Raw genomic sequence first — 19,033 nt, 5'->3', positions numbered from 1 at the left:
AATATTAATGTGGAAAGTATGTTCCTTGCTATAAGGCATTATTTTTTTTGATCAGGTTTTTATAGGTAAAGTTCAGATTTAGGTGTTTATATAAAAATTTGGAACGGTCACCATTTTATTATCCTGGCTGTCTGGCAGCAAAAGGGTTAAAAACCTCTCCATCCATCTTGCTTCCCCCTCCCCCTCTGTGGATGTTCCAGGTCAGCAGTCAGTTTCCTGACATTCTGATAAACTCTGAACACAACAATTTGGTGAAAGTTGCAGCAAGTTTAATCATGCACTCTGGAGCCCCTCCCATCTTTAAATCCCCAGCCACGCCCCCCGCCACTGTCAGTCCGCTGCTGCAATGGAGATCAGCTTCGCGGGGCGCAGGGCTCTGGTGACCGGAGCGGGGAAGGGTGAGTAGCGGGGGGTGCAGGGGAAGGAGAGCCGGTCTGAGGGGGTGTATATAACGTCTTCTCTGTGCAGGGATCGGTCGGAGTACGGTGAAGGCTCTGCGGGCTGCCGGGGCGGCTGTGATCGCTGTGAGCCGAACTTCAGAGGACCTGGAGAGTCTGGCCAAAGAGGTGAGCGATGACATACCGCCATCTAGTGACCGAATTGTAGTATTACAGCAGACAGGGTTATATACACTGCTGAAAAAAATTAAAGGGACACTGAAAACACATCGAGTCTCAAAGGGGAAAAATCTCATGTTGGATATCTTTACTGGTATGGACTGGGTAATGCGTTAGGATCTATACTGGTATGGACTGGGTAATGCGTTAGGATCTATACTGGTATGGACTGGATAATGTGTTAGGATCTATACTGGTATGGACTGGGTAATGTGTTAGGATCTATACTGGTATGGACTGGGTAATGCGTTAGGATCTATACTGGTATGGACTGGGTAATGCGTTAGGATCTATACTGGTATGGACTGGGTAATGCGTTAGGATCTATACTGGTATGGACTGGGTAATGCATTAGGATCTATACTGGTATGGACTGGGTAATGCGTTAGGATCTATACTGGTATGGACTGGGTAATGCGTTAGGATCTATACTGGCATGGACTGGGTAATGCGTTAGGATGTATACTGGTATGGACTGGGTAGTGTGTTAGGATCTATACTGGTATGGACTGGGTAATGCGTTAGGATCTATACTGGTATGGACTGGGTAATGCGTTAGGATCTATACTGGTATGGACTGGGTAATGCGTTAGAATCTATACTGGTATGGACTGGGTAATGCGTTAGGATCTATACTGGTATTGACTGGGTAATGCGTTAGGATCTATACTGGTATTGACTGGGTAATGCGTTAGGATCTATACTGGTATGGACTGGGTAATGCGTTAGGATCTATACTGGTATGGACTGGGTAATGCGTTAGGATCTATACTGGTATGGACTGGGTAATGCGTTAGGATCTATACTGGTATGGACTGGGTAATGCGTTAGGATCTATACTGGTATGGACTGGGTAATGCGTTAGGATCTATACTGGTATGGCCTGGGTAATGCGTTAGGATCTATACTGGTATGGACTGGGTAATGCGTTAGGATCTATACTGGTATGGACTGGGTAATGCGTTAGGATCTATACTGGCATGGACTGGGTAATGCGTTAGGATCTATACTGGCATGGACTGGGTAATGCGTTAGGATCTATACTGGCATGGACTGGGTAATGCGTTAGGATCTATACTGGCATGGACTGGGTAATGTGTTAGGATCTATACTGGCATGGACTGGGTAATGTGTTAGGATCTATACTGGCATGGACTGGGTAGTGTGTTAGGATCTATACTGGTATGGACTGGGTAGTGTGTTAGGATCTATACTGGTATGGACTGGGTAATGTGTTAGGATCTATACTGGTATGGACTGGGTAATGTGTTAGGAAGGAAAGGATGCCCCATCGTTTGATGGAAATGAAAATTATCACCCTACAGAGGGCTGAATTCAAAGACACCCCAAAAATCAAAGTGAAAAAATGATGCAGCAGGCTAGTCCATTTTGCTGAAATTTTATTGCAGCCACTCAGAATGGTCCTCAGTAGTTTGTATGGCCCCCACGTGCTTGTATGCATGCCTGACAACGTCGGGGGATGCTCCTAATGAGACGATGGATGGTGTCCTGGGGTATTTCCTCCCAGATCTGGAGCAGGGCATCACTGAGCTCCTGAACAGACACAACCTGGTGGCATTGGATGGACAAAAAAATAATGTCCCAAAGGTTTTCTGTTGGATTTAGGTCAGGCGAGTGTGGGGGCCATTCAATGGTATCAATTCCCTCATCCTCCAGGAACTGGCTGCATACTCTCACCGCATGAGACCAGGCATTGTTGTGCACCAGGAGGAACCCAGGACCCACTGCACCAGTGTAGGGTCTGACAATGGGTCCAAGGAGTTATTCCCGATACCTAATAGCAGTCAGGGTGCCATTATCTAGCCTGTAGAGCTCTGTGCGTCCCTCCATGGATATGCCTCCCCAGACCATCACTGACCCACCACCAAACAAGTTATGCTGAACGATGTTACAGGCAGCGTAATGTTCTCCATGGCTGCTCCAGACCCTTTCATGTCTGTCACATGTGCTCAGGGTGTGGACCTGCCAATTCTGTTGTTCAATGGCAAATGCCAATTGAGCTCCACGGTGCCCGGTGAGCACAGAGCCCACTAGAGGATGTTGGGCCCTCAGACCACCCTCATGAAGTCTGTTTCTGATTGTTTGGTCAGAGACATTCACACCAGTGGACTGCTGGAGGTAATTTTGTAGGGCTCTGGCAGTGCTCATCCGGTTCCTCCTTTCACAAAGGAGCAGATACCGGTCCTGCTGATGGGTTAAGGACCTTCTATGGCCCTGTCCAGCTCTCCTAGAATAACTGCCGGTCTCCTGGAATCTCATTCATGCTCTTGAGACTGCTGGGAGACATAGCAAACCTGGCAATAGCATGTATTGATGTTCCGTCATGGAGGATTGGGACTGCCTGTGCAACCTCTATAGCAGGGATCCTCAAACTACGGCCATCCAGCTGATGCGGAACTACACGTCCCATGAGGCATTGTAAAACTCCAACATTCACAGACCTGACTAGGCATGATGGGAATTGTAGTTCTCGAACAACTGGAGGGCCATAGTTTGAAGATCCCTGCTCTATAGGGTCCAGGTATGGCCTCATGCTACCAGTAGTGACACTGACCCTAGCCAAATGCAAAACTAGTGATAAACAGTCAGAAACTTTGAGTAGGGAAAAAATGTCAGTGGTCTCCACCTGTAAAATCATTACTGTTATGGGGGTTGGTACTATGACTGAACCTTGAAAACAGCACCTGAAAGAATGGACAGCACCATTGGGTCACATTTTAGGGTAGCCCCCCAATCTTTATTCCAGGAGAGTTCAACTACAGATTCCAAGGTGGTGCTTGTTTCTCATTGTTGCCCATCACATGAAAATGTGGCCATTTAAGCTTAAAAGTATTGTTTTACTTTTTGAACAGAAGAATTAGATAAAGGTGTTTTTTCTTTTCTAATTTTGCAGTGTCCTGGTGTGGAGACAATCTGTGTGGATTTGGGGGACTGGCCGGCGACTGAGGCTGCCATGAAATCGATCGGGCCAGTGGACCTTCTTGTAAATAACGCAGGAGTGGCTCACCTGCAGCCGTTTCTTGACATCACACAAGAAGCATTCGATAGGTATGTGCATATTCCTTGCAGTATAGTTTTCCATTTAATTTTCTGTTAAAGGGGTTGTATAGTAGTTTTCTTACTTATTTCTTTAAAGTTCATTAAGGAACACAGGATCAGGATGATTGGGTTATACTGCCTCCTTCAGGAGTTGGACAACAAGGTATAACCCCTCCGATTCCCATTCCCAGCATGCTTCAGCTTTTTGCTAGTGTCGTAAGAGAATGGACACCTTTCTCTAGTCACTTTTTTTTTTCCTAAGATAATTTATCTTTAATCAAGCCTCCAGATGTGCACTGCTGAGCTTGGCTCACTATGCAGCTAACCAGATCAGCGAACCTTCAGCACCACCTTAATGGAATAAAGATTGGGGGGGCTACCCTAAAATGTGACCCAGTGGTGCTGTCCATTCTTTCAGGTGCTGTGTCAGCCACAGAACACTTTCAAGGTTCAGTCATGGTACTGCCTATGGTGTGCCCAGTCTCTCTTGGGTCTTATTACAATGCCACATTGACCTTCAGGACTTAGGTGTTTCTCTCCTGTTGCTGCCATCATGCCATTCATACCCATTGGGTTATACTGCCCCCCAGGAGGAGTAGGACACTAGGCAGTAAAATAATCTGGCTGCACCTATGGGCAGTTCCAGGGGGTATACTCCCTCTCACTGCTATAGGTACTCTTGCCTAGTCAAGACCTAGTTCCTTACTGGGATCTCTGATACTGGCAAATTTTTTCTTTTTAGAAAGAAATGTTTTCTCCCTTGTTTTTTTTTTTTTGCTCTGAGATCTACAATTAACTGTCGGACTGGGCGACGGGCTGGATAATCTAGATCCAGTAGTCACCCCAGTCTGGCCAGCGTGCGTGTGCAGAGCTCAGCTCCGCGCTAGGTCGGCCGCGACATAGCCCTACTGGACGAGAGCTGGTCTGCGAGTTAAATGCCTTGCAAGGTTGCATATGACCCCCTCTACACCTTGAGGGTTTTGGGGTGGACTTAAAACAGTCAGACCCCCAGGTTCCCCTCCTTCCTGTTAGATGCCCCCCCTCCACTTTTGCTGGGGCTGTGTGGGTGGTCTGGTCTACCTCCTGGGGTGGGGGCAGGGCACTAGGCTGGCGATGTTGGGCCAGGGGGGTGCCCCGCCAGTGACCTATGATCGAATGTGCTTGGGGTGGGGGGGGGGTTGTACCTTATGGGGGCTCCTGCCTGGGCCTGTCCTCGAGGCCTAGGGATCCCTCCTGAGTCCCTGGAACCCGTGTGGGGCCACCATTTTGCTGTACCCTGTGTGTTTCTATGCATGGCGGCCATGTTTGTGTAGTCCAGCGACCATTTTGTGGTGGCTTGCCATTGAAATTCGTGGCGGCCATGACAGTGGAGCTCTGTGGTTGGCGATTTCAGCAGTGGGAGCCCCTCCTCATCCCCTGGTGCTGACTCCTGGATCTTTTCACTTCCTGATCCCCACACGTGGAGTGCAGATTGTCCTGGTGGCTGCAGGTGCCTGTTTCTGCTGGGTGGTGAGTCTGGTGGGGTCCTCTGCCTCTCTGCTGAGGATTGCTTGGTGCTTTGTGCCTGGCGACCGGGTGGTGCGTCCAGTGCGGTGGGGGTTGTCACTTTGCAGTGTTTTCCACTTTTGTGGGGTCCCCCTGGTGACTCATGAAGTCTTTTGGAGCACATCTCCCCAGCAGATCCTCTCTCTGAGGCTGTGGTGGTCCCATCCATCCATCGATGCACTGATGGCGGTCCTGGAGTCCTTTGAGTCCCGGATGGAGGTGGTTTTCGGGCGAAGGGCTAGCAAAGTCTCCCCCGCCTTTCCATGCCTCAACTGTCTCATCAGATCCTGAATCTGATTCGGCGGGCGCCACTACGCGCCCGGAATCCTCAGATAATGAGGATGATTCCTCCACATCTGTAATCGCGCACAAAAAGGCACTGGTGGATTCACTGATTGTATCTGCGCATGAGACCTTGAAGATGGAGGACGCAGCTGCAACGGAGGCAAAGGTGTTTCCTTTCCCTGTTTATTTTGACAGAATTGTCGCTAAAGAGTGGGGACGACCAAAGCGTGCCCTTGGGGTCCCTAAGCTATTTACTAGTCGTTACCCCAATAAGGAGTCCCTTAAGAAGTGGACTGTTCCACCGGTGGTTGAATCTCCGGTTTCCAGATTGAACAAGGCAACCATGATTCTGGTTGAAGAGTCCCTGGCCTTTAACCACTTACCGCATACTAACGTAGGTCTACGTCGGTAAACTTTGCGGTAGTGTACCGGGATGATGCCTCTAGCTAGAGGCACCATCCCGGTACCGTGGTTTAGAGCCGACGGTTGGCTTTCCCTCGGTACCGACCGATGCGGCTTGGGAGACGCTCGATCGGTACCCGGGGGGGCGGGAGGGGACGTCCCCCCCCCCCCCCCCTCCCGCCGCCTTCCGTGGCTTTGCCCGGGGCTCCTGTCCCACCGGGAGCCCCGAGCACCTAGCCGGCACATCCGCTGGCTGGATGGAGTCCCGATGAATGCCGGAAACGGCATCGATCGGGTCTCCGATGACGTAACCCGGAGGCGGCGTCCATGACGCCCCTTCCGGGTTACTGTGCTGCAAAAGGCGGCAAATTTGAAAAACGGCTGTATGCAAAAATGCCGTTTTCGGCGTTTTGCATACAGGGAAGTGTAGTGGAGGGGTCTCGGGTCTTTTAGACCCTCGATCCCTCCATAAAGTGTACCTGTCACTACATATTGGTGTCACAAGGGATGTTTACATTGCTTGTGACAGCAATAAAAGTGATCAGATTTTTTTTTTTTTTTAAACTTTAATAAAGTTAAAAAAATAAATAAAATAAATGGGGAAAAAAAAAAAAAAATTTAGCCGCCCCCGTCACCGTTAGCTCACGCACAAAAAAAACGTATACGGAAGTCGAGTTGCAAATGAAATCGCTGTTCAAACCACACATGTGAGGTATCGCCGCGATCGCCAGAGCATGAGCAATAATTTAAAAAAAAGAGCTACACTCTAACTCAAAACTGCTAACCGTTAAATAAATTTTAAAGCGTCGCAGATTGAGATCTCTATTGACCGTAGTTTGTCGCGATCCCACGGGGGGGGGGGGGGCGCAATTTTAAACCGTAACATGTTGGGTATCTATTTACTCGGCGTGACATGTTCTTTCACAATATACAAAAAAAATGGGCTAACTTTACTGTTTAGTATTTTTTAAAATTAGTGAAATGTGATTTTTCAAAAATTTTCCAAAAAAATGGCGCTTTAAAGACCGCTGCGCAAATACCGCGTGATAAAAAAAATTACAATGACCGACATTTTATTCTCCAGAGTCTTTTGCTAAAAAAATATATATAATGTTTGGGGGTTCTAAGTAGTTTTCTAGGAAAAAATACTGGTTTTAACGCGTGAACAAAAAGTGTCCGAAATAGGGCTGGGGCTTAAGTGGTTAAGCATCCTGCTGAGGCTACGGCACGCAATATGTGCACTCTGGCTGGTTCGGCAATGAGGCCGATATTCACCATTGCCCTGGTGTCGCAAACTCTGACTGAGTGGGATAGGTTTTTACGTCGTGACCTGGAGGGAGAACGGCTCCCCCCTGCCTTTGCTGAGCTGGGGGACCAGCTGGTCCGGGGGCTGCAGTTTATCTGTGATGCCTCTTTGGATGCGGCTTCCCTAGTGGCTCGGGCTCTCTCTTTCGGCAGTGGTCCTTTGGCGTGTCTTTTGGCTTAAATGCTGGTTTGCGGACCAGACTTCTAAAAAGGCCTTGACCGATCTCCCCTTGCAAGGGGATCGCCTGTTTGGGGGTTCCCTGAATGACATCATTAAAGGTTTTACAGGGGGAAAGAGAACTTTTTGTCTTCATTTCAGAATGCAATGCAAACCAATGTGAATATTTTAAAGGGGGTGATTCTTTTCTATACCCACTGAACATGTATATACTTTTTTCTTTTATTTTTTTCCCAGAATTGGGCTTTTACAAACGGTATCTGTGCTTGAGTAAGGCCCCTTTTTTTTTTTTTTTTTTTTTGTGTTTTTTGGTGAATATATGGGGGATTTGTTTCTGTTGTTCCAATAATCCCTCATGTACTACACTATATATTTTTTATGACTTAGAACAAAAAATAGAACATTTTATTTATTTTTTATACAAACTATGGATTCTTGGTTTTCCTTTTCCAATTGGGCCCTTAACCACTTGCCGACCTACGTCAGCGGTCAGCCCCTCACAGGCAAAGTGACGTAGGGCTACGTCACTAGCTTGTGAGGGTCTAGGGAGCGAGCGCGCGCCGCCGGAGGCGCGCTCCCGCGTTGTCACGGACCCCCCCCCCGCGCGTGTGTCCGCCGGCCACTCTGCGATCGGCGGGGGAGAGGGAGAAAGTCAGGCAGCTTGTGTAACCAAGCCGCCTGTCATTCTCCCCTCTGTATGAGAGCTGATCATATGGATCTACTATGTAGATCCGTTGATCACTCTGCATACAGCTGAAGCCACAGCCAATCACAGTAAGAATCACGCCCCTAGGGACACACACAGCCCCTCCCTCTCAAATAAAGTTAACCCCTTCACTACCAGTGTATTTTTACAGTAACAGTGCATATATATAGCACTGATTACTGTAGAAATGTCACTGGTAACCCCAAAAGTGTCAAAAATGTCAGTCAAGGGTCCGATCTGTCCGCCGCAATGTCGCAGTACCGCAAAAAAAATCGCAGATCGCCGCCATTACGCGTTAAAAAAAAAAACAACAAAAATGACAGAAATCATTCCCTTAGTCAGTAAACGCAATAACTTTTGCGCAAACCAATCAAAATACGCTTTTTGCGATTTTTTTTTTTTTTTTTTTTTTTTTTTTTTTTTTTTTTTTTTTTTTTTTTTACCAAACATAGGTAGCATAAAACAAATTGGCCGAAAATGTTAAAAAATTTAGATTTTTACATTTTTTTGGGGGGGAATTTCATATAAAAAAAAAAGGGAAAAATATTGCTATTTTTGCAAAATTGACGCTCTTTTTTTGTTTATAGCGCGTGATCAAAAAATCGCACAGGTGATCAAATACCGCCAAAAGAAAGCTCTGTTTGTGGGGAAAAAAGGACGCCAAATTCGTTTAGGTACAGCGTCGCACGACCGCGCAATTGTCCGTTAAAGTCACGCAGTGCCGAATCGCAAAATACCCCCTGGTCGTTTAGCAGCCAAATCCTCCGGGGCTTAAGTGGTTAAAACCCATACTTTCTCCATTTTGTGATATACATATCACTTTTTGGGGCTTGGGCCAACTTCACGGGTATTTTCTACATAAGGCCACTTTCACACGGGCGATCCAATCCGCCTGTCCGTTTTTCAGGCGGACCTGATTGGATGCTCCATGCATCCCTATGGGGCAGCGGGTGTCAGTGAAGACATCTCCACTGACACCCGCTGCTATCCGATCCAATTCTGTCCGTTCTCATCCGATCTCCCCATAGAGGACAGCGGGGATCTGACAGCTCCATCTCTGCACACAGAGAGGAGACGGAGCTGTCATCTGGCTGCTCAGCGTGGATCAGCGAATCAATCCCCCCCGCTGAGCAGAACGGACTCCGTCGGGCGGTGCGGTGCGCCCGTGTGAAAGGGGCCTAACCCACTACCTGTTTTTTGGGAGAACCACTCCACTGGGATCCTACTCACCTGTTGAGACCCTTTTTTTTAACCACTTTAGCTCCGCTCACATTGCTGCTACTGCAGCAATGTGGCTCGTTATCGTCCAGCGACGTAGACCTACGTCGCTGGACTCCGCCCCTTGTGGGCGGCGCGCGCGCGCCGCCGGAGGCTCGCTCCCGCTGTTTTCAGTCACAGCAGGAGTCGAGCCAGGGGAGGAGCAGCGGCGATCGCCGCTCTTCCCCCGATCGTCGGGGAATCTAGTTTGGAGATCCGCCCGCTTGTGTAAACAGAGCGGGCGGATCTCCTAAGTGACAGGGAGTGACAGATTGCAGGGTTCAGCATAGCTGAACATCCGATCTGTCCCTGACTCGCACAGTCACCTCCCCCCCCACACGTTAGTAAGCACCAGGCATACATTAACCCCTCCCTCTCCAATAAAGTTAACCCCTTCCCTGCCAGTGTCATTTTTACAGTAACAGTGCATATGTATAGCACTGATTACTGCAGTAATGTCACTGGTACCCCCAAAAATGTCAGTTAGGAGTCCGATCTGTCCGCCGCATTTTTGCAGTCCCGCAAAAAAAATCGCAGATCGCCGCCGTTACGCGTTAAAAAAAAAACACCAAAAATGACAGAAATCTTTCCCTTAGTTAGTAAACGCAATAACTTTTGTGCAAACCAATCAAAATACGCTTATTGTGATTTTTTTTTTTTTTACCAAACATAGGTAGCAGAAAACAAATTGGCCAAAAATGTAAAAAAATTTTGATTTTTACATTTTTTTTTTAGGGGGGGAATTTCATATAAAAAAAAAATTAAAAAATATTGTTATTTTTTCAAAATAAACGCTATTTTTTTGTTTATAGCGCAAAAAGTAAAAATCGCACAGGTGATCAAATACCACCAAAAGAAAGCTCTGTTTGTGGGAAAAAAAGGACGTAAATATTGTTTGGGTACGGCATCACACGACCGCACAATTGTCAGTTAAAGTCGCACAGCGCCGAATCGCAAAAAGTGGCCTGGACGTAAGACAGCAAAATCCTCCGGTGGTAAAGTGGTTAAATTTATTTTTTAGCTAGTATGGAGAAAGTAATGTAAGGTGTAGGGATGTAAAGTTGTGCAGCTCTTGCAGCTGTGGTTCCCATAACTCCCAACTATGATAGTAAAGCTTCTTTTTGAAAGGATTGATTCTTATTTTGTCTGCGCCCAACTATTGCTATCACTGTTTTGTATTTCACCTGACATTTGCTTTTTGTTTAGGAGCTTTGCAGTGAACGTGAGAGCTGCAGTTCTTGTATCTCAGGTAGGTCGTATATACGCTCTTACCCATGCTGATCTGTACAGGAGTGAGCAGACACTCAGATGATACTCCAATATTCATATCTGATATGCAGTGCTGTTAGCCGATCTCCCTTTTACAATCCAATCATGTACCCTGCAGTTCCAAATCAAGAATATGGAATTGCAAGAGATCTTCCCACTGTGAAAACATAATTTCCCTATGCTCCTCCTTAGGGCTCCATACATGCTGAAATTAAAGCACTGTTGCATTTGTATTAGAGCTTCACGATGATTAATCATTAAAAAAATTGCGATCTTAATCTGGCATTTCCACGATTCATGTAACCATGCAGAGCAGGTCCGTGCTCAGAGCTGTCGAAGAAGAAGAAAAAAAAAAACAGCCGGCAAAGTTTATCACAACATTGCTCAACACTGAGAGATAAAAATGAAACATTGTATCATTTGGTTCTATTAGATCAAAGGGATGAACTTCGGTCTGCAAATGAGGTCAGTTTAACTAAACTGCTTCCCGACCGCCCGCCGCAGTTATACTGCGGCAGGGCGGCTCTCCTGCGCAAACTTGACGTAGGTATACGTCGGTCGCGCACCTGCAGCTACTTCTTCTCCCTGGAATGATCACAGAGCTCCTGTGATCCTTCTATATAGGATCGCAGGTCTCTGTAATCATTTCACAAGCCACGCCCCCATTCAGTTAGAAACACGCCCCTAGGTACACATTTAACCCCTTGATCACCCACAGTGTTAACCCCTTCCCTGCCAGTGTCATTATTACAGTAACAGTGCATGTTTTTTTTCACTGATTACTGTATTAATGTAACTGGTCCCCCCAAATGTGTCAAAAATGTCAGTTAGGGGGCCGATCTGTCTGCCGCAATGTCTCAGCCCTGCCAAAAATTGCAGATCGCCGCCATTACTGGTTAAAAAATGAAAAATCTTTCTCATAGTTAGTCGATGCGATAAACTTTTACGCAAACCAATCAAAATACGCTTATTGCGATTTTTACCAAAAATATGTAGAATACAAATTGGCCTAAAATGTTAAAAAAAATTTAATTTTTTTTGGGGAATGTTCTATAGCAGAAAGTGGAAAAAAAAAAAAAAAAAATATATATATATATATATATATATATATATATATATATATATATATATATATATATATATATATATATATATATATATATATATATATATATATATATATATATATATATATATATATATATACATATATATATATATATATAATATTTTTTTTTTTCAGAATTGTCGCTCTTTTTTAGTTTATAGCGCAAAACATAAAAATCACACAGGTGATCAAATACCAACAAAAAGCTCTCTTTGTTGGGAAAAAGGACAAACTTTATTTGGGTACAGCGTCGCACAATCGCGTAATTGTCCGTTAAATTAACGCAGTGCCGAATTGCAAAATATGGCCTGGTCATTAAGGGGGCAAATTCTTCCGGTCCAGAAGTGGTTAAAGACTAAGCCTTTTTCTGACTTTTGTTGCTTACAAGATGATTATAAAATCATTATTTTTTACTAGAAAATTACTTAGAATTCCCAAACATTATATATTAGCAGAGACCCTAGAGAATAAAATGGTGGTCATTGCATATTTTGTCACACTGTATTTGCTCATTGGTCTTTCCAACGCAGTTTTTTGAATATACTTCACTGAATAATAAAAAAAAAAAAACTTAACAGTAAAGTTATCCTCATTTATTTGTATAATGTAAAAGATGTTACACAGAGAATCGTGATCTTTATTCTAAGCAAAAAAATGGTGATCCTCATTTTATCCAGAATCGTGCAGCTCTAGTTTGTCTCATCACATTTGTATCCTGCAACAATCTTGACTTGCGTCCAGCAAAGCTTACCCCTGCAAACAATTTAATGACATTCTATTTTTTTGCCATCAGATTGTGGCGCGTCAGATGGTTGAGCGCGGAGTCCCCGGGGCCATTGTCAACGTGTCCAGCCAGGCATCTCAGGTTGCCCTACAAGATCATGCCGTATACTGTAAGCACTACAGATGAATAATTGAAATATGCAGCATATGATATGTGTGAACTGGTTTACATGGCAAAGGATGTGGTGTTCTTTTTAGCCAGTTTTTGTGAATCAAGGAATATCTTCCAGGCAACACAGCCCGGTCCCTGACTCCCATGCATTTGAGCAGTTCAGCTCAGTCAAGGACCAAACCCAGCCTGCTAATTGAAGGATTAGCAGTATATTATTGGGATCATCCCTGTGCTCAGGCCTCTTAGTGGCTGTACCCTGCACAATCCATGCCCCAAATGTTCTCTGGAGGCTATTGCCCAATTCTCAGGGCTAGTGCTGGTACCAGGCTCTGAGGAAGAGGCACTGCCTCGAAACGCGTTAGCCCTTCGTCTTCACGAGATATTGGACCTTTAACAAAGATGTTGCTCTATGGAATTGATATGCTGCAATTTCGCATGTTTGTGAGTAGCTGATTTTAAAACTTGTTTCATTAAAAGCTCACTGAGGATAATGCGCTAGGCTGGTGCGCCCTTTTCTTTGTTTTTATTTGTAGTGCTGGTACAGGGGCAGAGCACTGGCACAGCCATTTAGCAATATGAGTGACCCATTAGGAGACGTCACACTTCTTTCACTTACAGGTCTCTATAACAATCTGTAAATGGAAAGCAAAAGCAGAACCAGAACACTAATGAGCTCTTATCTATGTAACTCTGCTCTCTCCTTCTATTTGCATGCTCCTTGTTCTGCTTCTCTCTCTCTATGAGCTGTGCTGTTCAGTAAACTGCTAGAGCAGTGTTTCTCAACTCCACTAACAGGCCAGGTTTTCAAGATAACTGAAATACATTCCAGGTGATATAATTTGCCGCTCAGTGATTGCAGTATTCTAGTCTGCAACTCCCCAAGGTAATTCCTTAAAATCTGGCCTGTTAGTGGGTCCTGAGGACCGGAGTTGAGAACCACTGTGCTAGAGGCTGATATTGTCATATTCAGATACTTACCCTTCTTGTATTAAAAATATACGTCTAAAGTTTGAATTAAAACAGAAGTAAGGTTTTTGTTTATTTTTTAAAGAATCATGCTTACCTTGGTCTGTCCCCTGCCGGATTAAGGACTAAGACCTGAGCGATCAAACTACACTAATCACTCAGTTCTCATGGCCCCATGAGCAGAGAGCTGCTGCCTCTGCCCCACTGGGCTGTGGAGGGGGTGGGAGTGGCTGGCCCAGGCTCTCAGCGGCTCACTAAGAGGCTTATGCCCCGTACACCCGTGCAGATTGTCGGCCAAAAATGTTCGGCCGATTTTCGGGCTTGTTGGTATGATGCTTCCGACAGCCGACAGCGCACTTTCGGCCGAAAAGAATCTGTCGTGCAAGCATTAAAATTTTTGTATGCCGACACCAGAGCGGCCGATTGTTCGCCAGTCAATACAGAATTCGGCCGACAGACAGCAGATTTGCAAGACTGGGCATGCTCAGAAAAGAAAAAACACAGGGAAAGTTAACCATTACATGACCTCACTTCTGCAGTCGGCTGTAGTCGGCGGACAAAATTCTTGTGCAGTCTTTTGCAGTTTTCAACAGACACGACAGCCCGGGGACAAAAGACGGCCGATCGTTCGGCCGACGATCTGCACGTGTGTACGAGGCATTAGTCGGGTGATGGTCCAGGCATGTGGTCGGATCCTGATTTCATTGTATGTGTATATATATATATAATGTGTGTGTACACACAAAAAAAAAAAAAATATATATATATATATATATATATATATATATATATATATATATATATATATATATATATATATATATATATATATATATATATATATACACAATATTAGTATTATTGTTTTTTTTTTTTTTTCTTTGCAGGTGCCACAAAAGGAGCTCTTGACATGCTCACAAAGGTGATGGCGCTTGAACTGGGTCCAAAAAAGGTAGTGTGTTTTTTTTTTTTTTTTTTTTTTTTTTTTTTTTTTTTACAGCCCCCTTTTAAAAAACCTATTGTCTCCTAAAAAATGTTTTTCAAAATGCTTCCTGCAAAGGAAGAGTAATAATACTTACCCGTACCACTGTCTCCTTAAAAGCTACATTGGTAGCTCTTAAATAGATGGCAGTCAGTGTGCTGTGGGGCACTATAGTAGCTTAGTAGTTCACACCTCAGCCTTGCAGCACGGGGGTCCTCAGTATAAGTCCTGGTCAGGACACTACCTGCATAAAGTTTGCATGTTCTCCCTGTAATTGCATGGGTTTCTTCCCTGGTACTCTGGGATTTTGGTTCCTTTACACTCGTATGTGAGTTAAGGACCTTAGAATGTAAGCAGTTTGAGGACTGAGGGGCAGGGACTGATATGAATATATAGTATGTAAATCGCTGTGTTATATACAGTAACTACCTGTAGTAGTAATAAACCTTACAAACTTCTGGCCATGTTAAATGTCTGGTCCTCCTTGCTTATTCCGCCCCACTATATCACTACAGCAGCCTCTCTCAACCTTTTCAACACAGAGGAATCCTTAAAACCGTACAAACCTCTGGCCCCTGCCCCCACCTATAACTGACCTTCGCAGCAAGGAACACATGGAAGGGAGACGCATGTCAAACAAAACCAAAGAAAATTCCCAGCTCAAGTCACCAACCAGCCTGCAACCAACCAAATTATCCTGTCTAACAGTACGAGTTAAAAACAGGGGTTTTGTTTGCACACATTTACAAATACATGCGTAAGCTGCAGAGCCACTTCATGGTTTCCCAGTATTATCTGCAGTCCTAACGCAACATTTTTGAGAACCTCTACAGTGTAAGCACATGCATTATAATAGAGCGAAGGTGAGCCTTCCCCTCCTTAGAGACACAGGGCACACTGGACACTAGTGATCGACCGATTATCAGCAACACCGATATATCGGTGGCCGATATGCACTTTCCGCGACATATTGGAATCGGCCCCTGAGGTTACCGATATTTCGGAAAGTGCTGTACCGGAGTGATGCCTGCAGCTAGAGGCATCACCCCGGTACCGGCGTCCATAGCCGACGGATGGCCGTCTTGTAATGCCAACCAATACGGCTGAGAAGCCGCTTGGCTGTCATTCCAAGGAACGGAAGGGAATGTCCCCCCGCCTTCCACAGCTTGCCCGGGTCTCCCGTCCCACCGGGAGACCCGGGCATCCTTCCTGCAGGGCCGCCGACGGGAAGACCCGATCAAAGCCGCATTCGGCTCTGACAGGGTCTCCATTTTTTTTTAATTCAGCGCCAAGTACCCATAAGGGATGTCATGACATGACATCATTCCGGATACTCGCGGCGCCGAATTCAAGAAACGTACAGCATTCAAAACAGCCAAACTTCGCGTTTTGAATGGTTTTAAGTGCAGAGGAGGGGTTTGGGGTCTTTTTGCACTATAAGCAAAAAAGAGCGACCATTTTGAAGAAAACAATATTTTTCACATTCTGCTATATAGCATTCTCGAAAAAAAAAAAAAAATTAAAAATTTTGTAACATTATAGGCCAATTTGTTTCCTGCTACATATTTTTGGTAAAAAAAAAAAACCATAAGCGTATTTTAATTGGTTTGCACAAAAGTTATTGCGCTTACTAACTACGGGAAAGATTTTTGTCATCATTGCAGCAGACAGATCGGACCCCTGACTGACATTTTTGAAACTTTTGGGGGTACCAGTGACATTACTACAGTAATCAGTACTAAAAATATGCACTGTTACTGTAATAATGACACTGGCAGGGAAGGGGTTAATACTGTTGGTGATCAATGGGTTAAATGTGAGCCTAGGGGAGTGATTCTAACTGTGGGGGGACGTGGCTTGTGAAATGACCATAGAGACATGTGATCCTATATAGAAGGATCACATGATCTCTATGATCATTCCAGCGAGAAGAACGGTCAGCTGTGTTTACAACAGATGACCGTTCTTCTCTCTCAGTGGGGAGCGACCGCCGGTGTCAGGCAGCAATTGGAGCCGCCTGACCCGTGCCTCAGCTTTGCCGCTGTCGAGTGGGGGCGGGAGTGTGCCGCCGGTGGCGCACGCTTGCCCCCTAGCTTCCCGCGCGGGAGAGCCACCCTGCTGCAGTAAACGGGAAGTGGTTATGGAGGGGTGGGCCTCCTCCAGGCTCACCTGCCCGCTGTCCATTATAATGTATGTGCTTCTACTATGGAGGCTCTCAAAAATTTAGCGTTAGCACTGTAGATAATACTGGGGTGTCTTGAAGTGGCTCTGCAGCTTATGCATGTATTTGCAAATGTGTGAAACCTAAACCCCTGTTTTTAACGCATACTGTTGGACAGGGCGATTTCGGTTGCTTGCAGGCTGGTTGGTGAGTTGAGCTGGGAATTTTCTATGGAATCCTTGAAATAACCTTTTGGTCCTGGGGAACCCCTGCAAAATATTACTATTTCTACAACTCATGATACATTATATGTGTGATGGTCAGTGGGAAGACTTCTCCTTATACTTGTGGTCATTGGGAAAAATGACCCCCTTACAGATATCTAAAAGGATCAATGGTGTTAGTGGGAACTTATCTGAGAGGCAGAAATTGCTCAAGGAACTCCTAACAACCTCTGGAGGAACCCTAGTTGAGAAGCCCTGCACTATAGGATACCATTGTGGATAGTGCGGGAACAAGGATTCCGACCCTATCCCTTCATTCAATACAAAAAAAGGATTGGCTATGATGGATGTACTTTTAAAGCTGATATCATTGATTCAGATAGATGAGGAAATTTTGTGAAAGAAATAATTCAAACGCTAAATTAAAAGATCAGTTGTTGGCTCCCGGGTGGTTGATACATAGTTCTGTTTTTTTTTAGATTCGTGTTAATTGTGTGAACCCCACAGTGGTAATGACTAATATGGGGCGCGCTAACTGGAGCGACTCCCAGAAGGCTGAGCCAATGCTAAATCGTATTCCCTTGGGACGCTTTGCAGGTAAGTGGTGGGTCCCAATGTTGACCCAAAGACAGCTATAGCCAATTATTTTTTATTTTTTTAGTTTTCCACAAAGTGTGCAGGAGCCAGAATCTCTATCATGATGTTTTTATTGGTGCCTCTGTTCTTCGGGAGGCTTCTAATCCATTCCTGTCCTGGTGAGAACAGTACAAGTAATGAGAGGGTTGTCCTCTGGACAGGAGGACTGATAGCAATACAAATCTAATGGATCTTTTAACCTCTTTGCCCCATCATACCATTCATGTCCTTAAGACACCCTGACATCTTGGACAGGAAGTAAAAGTAAATCTCTCTAATGGGGACACGGATATAAAAAAAAAACAAGCAGAGTTTTAGGTCCTTATACACTTGTACTCATGGCTCAAGTCCTGCAGGAACACACAGGAACGGTGTTCCTGTACTTTTTCCACAGCAGAAATGCCGTTCATTAGCAGCCGCGTCCTGGTGCCCCCCCAACGGCTTCACCTTCTGCTCTGGGATGGTGGCTCGGTAAGCCCAGATTGCGGGTTCCCAACCCGTCATCCCCGAGCATCAGTGTGAAGGAACTGACCTGCACTAGAGGAAGCGGAGCTGATGCTTCCTGTATAGCGCCGGCTCCTGTCACAGGCGGAGTGATACCAAATGTACTCTGCCTGGGACAGGGCACAGGAGCGATACAGGAAGCAGCGGGTCTGCTCTCTACTGCTGACACATGCTTCCTCTAGAGCGGCTCCCGTCACACTGATGGTCAGGAACCAGCCGGCAGTATCCGCCAGCAGTATCAGCCCTGGAGGACAGCCATAACCGCCTGGAGGACAGCAGCCAGCGATACCTGCGGTAATCCTGAGGAAGAAGTGAAGATTGAGGTCAGTTGAGGTGCCGGTAAACTTCAGTGCATCCAAGTGAAAGCAGCCTTAGGCCCCTTTTACACGATCGGTCCGATCGGGTCTGCCTGTCTATTTTTCAGGTGGACCCATTCGTTCCCTCCCATTCACCTCAACAGAGCGGCAGATGTAAACGGACTTGTGCCTGTTTACATCCGCCTATCTCCAATCCGATCCACTTTCTGATCGGAGGGCTCATAGATTAGAGCGGGCTGTGTCCGTGTCTGCTCTGCATATGCTGAGTGGACACGGACCTCTCCTCTGCCTCCTCCGCTCATTGTGGCCTGCGACTGGTTACCAAGTCGCTAAAGTGGCCCTCGCTCCTCAAAAGGTGTGTGTATTAAAAAAAAAAAATAAATAAAAAAAAAAAATATATATATATATATATATATATATATATATATATATATATATATATATATATATATATATATATATATATATATATATATATATATATATATATATATATATATAAAATATATATATATATATATAATATATATATATATATATATATATATATATATATATAATATATATATATATATATATATATATACACAATATTAGTATGAGAGAGATAAAAATA

The 19,033-nt window shown here is 45.1% G+C and overlaps 1 protein-coding gene across 1 annotated transcript in view; it reads left to right on the top strand.

Annotated features, from left to right (window-relative positions):
- The first annotated feature begins 304 nt into the window (after window positions 1-304).
- Window positions 305-19,033, top strand: part of DCXR (dicarbonyl and L-xylulose reductase) — a 22,437-nt gene continuing 3,708 nt past the window's right edge. The window contains exons 1-7 of the mRNA XM_082272346.1: window positions 305-398; window positions 469-566; window positions 3,532-3,686; window positions 10,562-10,604; window positions 12,526-12,625; window positions 14,481-14,545; window positions 17,440-17,557. Coding sequence (XP_082128472.1) covers window positions 347-398; window positions 469-566; window positions 3,532-3,686; window positions 10,562-10,604; window positions 12,526-12,625; window positions 14,481-14,545; window positions 17,440-17,557 — 631 coding nt within the window. The 5' untranslated portion in view covers window positions 305-346. The remainder of the gene's footprint in view (window positions 399-468; window positions 567-3,531; window positions 3,687-10,561; window positions 10,605-12,525; window positions 12,626-14,480; window positions 14,546-17,439; window positions 17,558-19,033) is intronic.

Source organism: Pelophylax lessonae (assembly GCF_965119305.1).
Source record: "Pelophylax lessonae genome assembly, chromosome: 11".
NCBI classification, from domain to species: Eukaryota; Metazoa; Chordata; class Amphibia; order Anura; family Ranidae; genus Pelophylax; species Pelophylax lessonae.
This window is presented reverse-complemented; position numbering and strand designations above follow the sequence as displayed.